Genomic DNA, 5,113 nt, shown 5'->3' with positions numbered 1-5,113 from the left:
TCATCAAAATTACACAAATTCTCCATTGGGAGTGGGGGAACAAAGCATTTTATAACGTTGTCATATGAAAAATATACCGGAAGGATGAAACTTAGAGCCATGGCTTTTTGTCGATCATATCCTTAATTTCGAGTGAATTGAATTACCAATAAATTTTCTTAAAACCAATTGATAACTATATCCATATATCACTAGGGATGACATGAGGATTTCTTCTCGGGGTGTCAAAGCATAAACAAAAAATATATTAAGATTTAAGATTAAATTACTATATAGAGAGATGAGTTCTTGACTTAGGCGTGTTCCATATGACAATTGTTTTTGGGGAAACTTCGTAAAGGCCCTTTGAACTTCTACCCTTTTTGAGAAAAACCCCAAAAGTTCAAAAACTCTAAATTTCTTCCATTAAACTTCTAATTTGATGTAATCTCCCCCCTCTCGCATTAAAACAGACAGTAAAATGGTTGAAATGACCTTTATACCCCATAAACTTTTATAAAATTCTAAATTTATTTTTAATTTCAAATTAATTTTTAAAAAAAATTAAGGGTATTTTGGTATTTTTAATAGCTTTCGTTAGGAGTTAACACCAAAAACTAACGGATGGAGGTAGATTTCATCAAATTAAAAGTTTGAAGAGTGAAATTGAGAGTTTTTGAACTTTTAGGAGTCATCTCAAAACGCATGAAAGTTTAGAGGATTCGTGAAGTTTTCTAATTTTTTTATTTTTTATTTTTTAAGTTGATGCATAGTTTATATATAGAAGCAAATGGGTTGTGGGTTAAATGGGTATGAGATGGGTTGGATTTTTGAACTGTTCACCAACTGTTTGGACTTTCAAGTTTTGGCTATTTACTTTTTTATGAGGTTTGGGCTGAATGAAGAAGACTTGGTCGTCTCACAATTTGTTTTTAAAAAAAAACTATACAAATTTCTCCAAAATTAACTTCTTACCCCTTCAAAAAGCATTTTCTTTTAGTTTTGCCCCTCCCACACCTAAAATTCTAGTTCCGCCCTTGTGTGTTTTGTATGTCACACTAGTAAATAACCATCGAGGTCCTCAAAAGATAATTCAATCGGTTGGAACCATGCCTCATGAAGCGGAGGTCACTAGTTCGAATCCCCTTCCCTTTTTTTGTGCGAACATGTCAAAAAAAAAAGTAAATAATTAACCATCGAGGCTAGCTCACAACCGTTCAATTTTTCATATCCACAAACTATATATTACTTTATTATTTTTCATGTTTTAATGCATAAAATAATGTTTTTCCAAGCTTTCTCAAGCTATATATATAATACTCAGTGCAATCAATGCTGGTATATAGCAAATGGCCTCACTGGAGCCAGATGGCTATTGGAGCTCAAATTCAGTTCTCAGTGTCATGGAGCTTACAAAAGAGCAAATGATAGCCATCCCCCAGAGCTATATTTGTCCACATCAACAGCCTCTTGCTCTCTCTGCAGATTGCACAACTTTGCCAACAATCACCACAATTGACATGAAAAAATTGGCCTTTGGGGAGGCCACAGGATTAGAGGTAGAGAAGTTGCGTTCAACTTGCAAAGACTGGGGATTTTTTCAGGTTCTTCTATCAATTTTATTTAACTATTGGTTAATTCATTTATATTTAAATATGATTTCCCTTTGAATATATATTGATTAATTAGGATTCTTTAATGTACAGTTGGTGAACCATGGAGTTAGTTCTTCACTACTAAAGAAGTTGAAGCATGAGATTGAAGAATTCTTCAAGCTTCCCATGGAAGAGAAAATGAAATTCAAGGTAAAGCCAGGTGATGTTGAAGGCTATGGAACAGTTATCAGATCCAAAGGTCAAAAACTTGACTGGGGTGATAGATTCTACATGACAGTCAACCCTATTCACAAAAGAAAGCCATATTTATTCCCAGAGCTCCCTCCATCCTTGAGGTTCTCTCTCTCTCTCCCTTGACTTTCATGATATTTAGATCTCTGGGACACGGTGTAAAACGCCTCCTCTACACGGGTCAAATAAAGCTCAGGCTTCCGCCAATTACCAACCACTTAGGATTAATTACTTTCATGACATTTTCCACATCTTGCAGGGATACCTTAGAGTCATACTTGTTGGAGTTGCGAAAGCTTGCCATGACACTTATGGTGTTGATGGGAAAAGCTCTGAAGATGGATACAAGAGAGATTGAGGAGTTGTTTGAAGATGGGTTGCAATCAGTAAGGATGACTTACTATCCTCCATGCTCACAACCAGAACTTGTCATCGGCCTCAGCCCCCACTCCGACCTCACCGGCGTCACCATCCTCCACCAAGTTAATGAAGTAGATGGTCTCCAAATAAAGAAAGATGGGGGTTGGATTCCGGTGAGCTTCCTCCCGGATGCCTTCGTTGTGAACGTAGGAGACATCATGGAGGTTTGTCATACTTCTCTGTCTCTCCTGAGTAACGATGATTGAGCTTGTGATTGATTATTATTGTAATTTTAAAAGTCATCTCATTTTTTGAGACGATAAGAGAAACTTCTAAAATTACTTGTCTCTCCCCATTTTTATTTCCTTTTCTAAAGAAAACATGTGGTATATTGAATCTAGTCAAGGTTTTTGGAAACTTTAGCAATCATACTCTTTTAACTTTTATTGGTCCAATATCATTTCCAAATATGGTAGAAAAGTTGTTACGTGATGCACGAGTAAATTTATGGTCTAATTCAGATTTTCTGCCGTATATTATTTTAACTATAAATAATTACTACATAATAAAATATTCTAAGAAGTCAATCCCAATTCTTCATATAGAAACATTAATTTAATTTAATCATTAAGAATTATGAAATATAAATCCTAAAGTACAAATCAATTCCCTAACTGATCAGGTGTAATTGCCCCACCCTTGACTTGACTGCAACAACTTTTGATTAAATATTAAGCTTTCTAAAGTGGATCATTAGGCCAGGGTGCAGTTACCCTAGCTTATATTATCAATAGCAAATATTATTGAACAATAATTAATATTCAGGAGGATATGTACGTGCGTCTGAGGAACCAACACAAAAATGTTATATATATATAATATGTTACACATACTTTTACTCTTACACTTTTAAGTACAAAGTTTCTAACATAGCAGTGAAAATTATTAGTGAATCCAAAATCCAATAATGATTCATCCCCTAATTGTGATTTTTCGTGCAATCTTAGAGAGTGAGAGAGTGTATATAGCATTTTTTTATATATGTACTACCAGGGGCGGACCCAAGGCAATGGTTGGGGGGACGAATGTCCCCCCAAAATTTTTAAAAAGTGTCTTAAAGTATGGATATTTATAAATTTATTTCCTCAAAATTGTACTTTTGTCCCCCCAAAATTATATTTGTGTCCTTTAATTTATTTATTTTTTTAAGTTTTGCCCTCTCTTCCAACATTTTTTTTAAAAAAAACTTCAAATACCCCCATTTATTTAGTTTCCCTACATATTCAAAGCTACATTTTTCTTGGACCCATAAATTATGTTTAGTTTATTTTGCTATTTGTTTATATTATTATATGTTTGTGATGTTATAAGATTAAATTTAAGACTTATATGCTTTTATTTTATATAAATACGCACAAACACACATATACAGAGATTATATGTATCGATGCACTTTTGTATTTATAATCTGTCTTCCTAATGTATCTGAAAAAAAAAAATTCGTCCCCCCACTCCATAAGTCCTAGTTCCGCCCCTGTGTACTACCATGCACGCTCCACCACTAACATCCACAGCAGTCCAATACTCTATCGACACTGACCAAATGATACATAGGCCCTTTTCTTTTAGTGCAACTCCACTCACCTATCACTGGTACTATTCAATGACTTATAATACTATTCCCATACATAGTACTAAGGCTAGCCTATCGCTTGCTCTCTCTGTGACTCAATCACGAAGTTAGAACCCATTTGACCTTATACTCGACATGGCGGCCACTTTAAATATAATTCACCCTTGAAAACTGGCTTATAAGGAAATGGTGTTTTAGAGCTATATTTACGTGATTAAGATTGTATAATGCTTAATTAAGCTATGTGAGACACTAATTAGAGCATGTTTATGATTGTGTTTGAAAAAATAGAGCTTTTAAGTAAAAAAAAAAAACACTTTTTTGACAAAGCTTCATTTTTAAGTTTTTGCCAAAAGTGTGTTTTGGTCTTTTTTAGGCTTTTTAAACCCTTAAAATTAAGCGCTTTTAATTTTTTGGGAAAACTTCACTTTGACCCCTTGAACTTCTACCCGATTTTACAAACCCCCCCTGAACTTTCAAATTTCTCATTTTGAACCCATGAACTTTCAATTACTCTCAATTAGAACCCTTCCGTTAATTTTAACCATTAGAAATACAAAAAAAAAAGACCAAAATGTCCTTGATTTTCATTTTTTTTTAAAATAAAAAACGTTTTGGAAGTTAAAATTTTATACAAAAGTCAGAGGTATAAACGTCATGTAACGTTTAAAATCTGACGGAGGGGTCCACATAGAGAGTAATTGAAAGTTCAGAGGTCCAAAATGAGAGATTTGGAAGTTCAGGGGGGTTTGTAAAATCGAGTGAAAGTTTAAGGGGTCATAGTGAAGCTTCCCCTAATTTGTTTATACCAAACGAGTACTTTTTTCTTCAAATTGACTTTTTAAGTGTTAAACACACTTTTAGATCCCTCAAACACACACCTAAACAGGCTTTTAATATCATAACATACTGTAAACATCCAATTTAATGTCATTTTGCAGATCTTGAGCAATGGAGCCTACACCAGCGTTGAGCACAGAGCAACAGTGAATTCAGAGAAAGAAAGGATATCTATCGCTATGTTCTTCAACCCCAAATTGGATGCAGAGATAGGGCCTGCAAAAAGTCTTTTAAACACAGAAACCCCACCATTGTTTAAAAGGATTGGAATGGAGGAATACGTCAAAGATTACTTCTCCCGTAACATGAATGGAAAGTCACTGGACAACATGAGGATACAAATCGGGGAAGGCAACAATGGTTGAAAAAATATACAACACATGTATAATAGTACATGATAGTTTCGAAATTGAATCCTATAATGTTACATATGGTGTGTGGGTGTGGCAATAAA

At 34.3% G+C, this 5,113-nt stretch overlaps 1 protein-coding gene across 1 annotated transcript; it reads left to right on the top strand.

The window, feature by feature from the left end:
- The first annotated feature begins 1,328 nt into the window (after window positions 1-1,328).
- On the top strand, window positions 1,329-5,113 carry LOC148588079 (protein SRG1-like). The gene is made up of 4 exons (XM_088519049.1): window positions 1,329-1,583; window positions 1,686-1,930; window positions 2,086-2,410; window positions 4,761-5,113. Exons 1-4 carry the CDS (start codon window positions 1,329-1,331, stop codon window positions 5,022-5,024), a joined length of 1,089 nt encoding a protein of 362 aa, XP_088375175.1. The 3' UTR covers window positions 5,025-5,113.

This window comes from Corylus avellana, chromosome 1 (genome assembly GCF_965113065.1).
Source record: "Corylus avellana chromosome 1, dhCorAvel1.hap1.2, whole genome shotgun sequence".
Taxonomy (NCBI): domain Eukaryota; kingdom Viridiplantae; phylum Streptophyta; class Magnoliopsida; order Fagales; family Betulaceae; genus Corylus; species Corylus avellana.
Note: the sequence above shows the minus strand (reverse complement) of the source record. Positions and strands in the feature narration are given on the sequence as shown.

Excerpts from the sequence above, each read along its gene's own strand:
- LOC148588079 (XM_088519049.1), top strand. The coding sequence starts at position 1,329 with ATGGCCTCACTGGAGCCAGATGGCTATTGGAGCTCAAATTCAGTTCTC. Across the intron at positions 1,584-1,685 it reads AAGACTGGGGATTTTTTCAG|TTGGTGAACCATGGAGTTAG; the intron begins GTTCTTCTATCA and ends TTTAATGTACAG. Across the intron at positions 2,411-4,760 it reads ACGTAGGAGACATCATGGAG|ATCTTGAGCAATGGAGCCTA; the intron begins GTTTGTCATACT and ends GTCATTTTGCAG.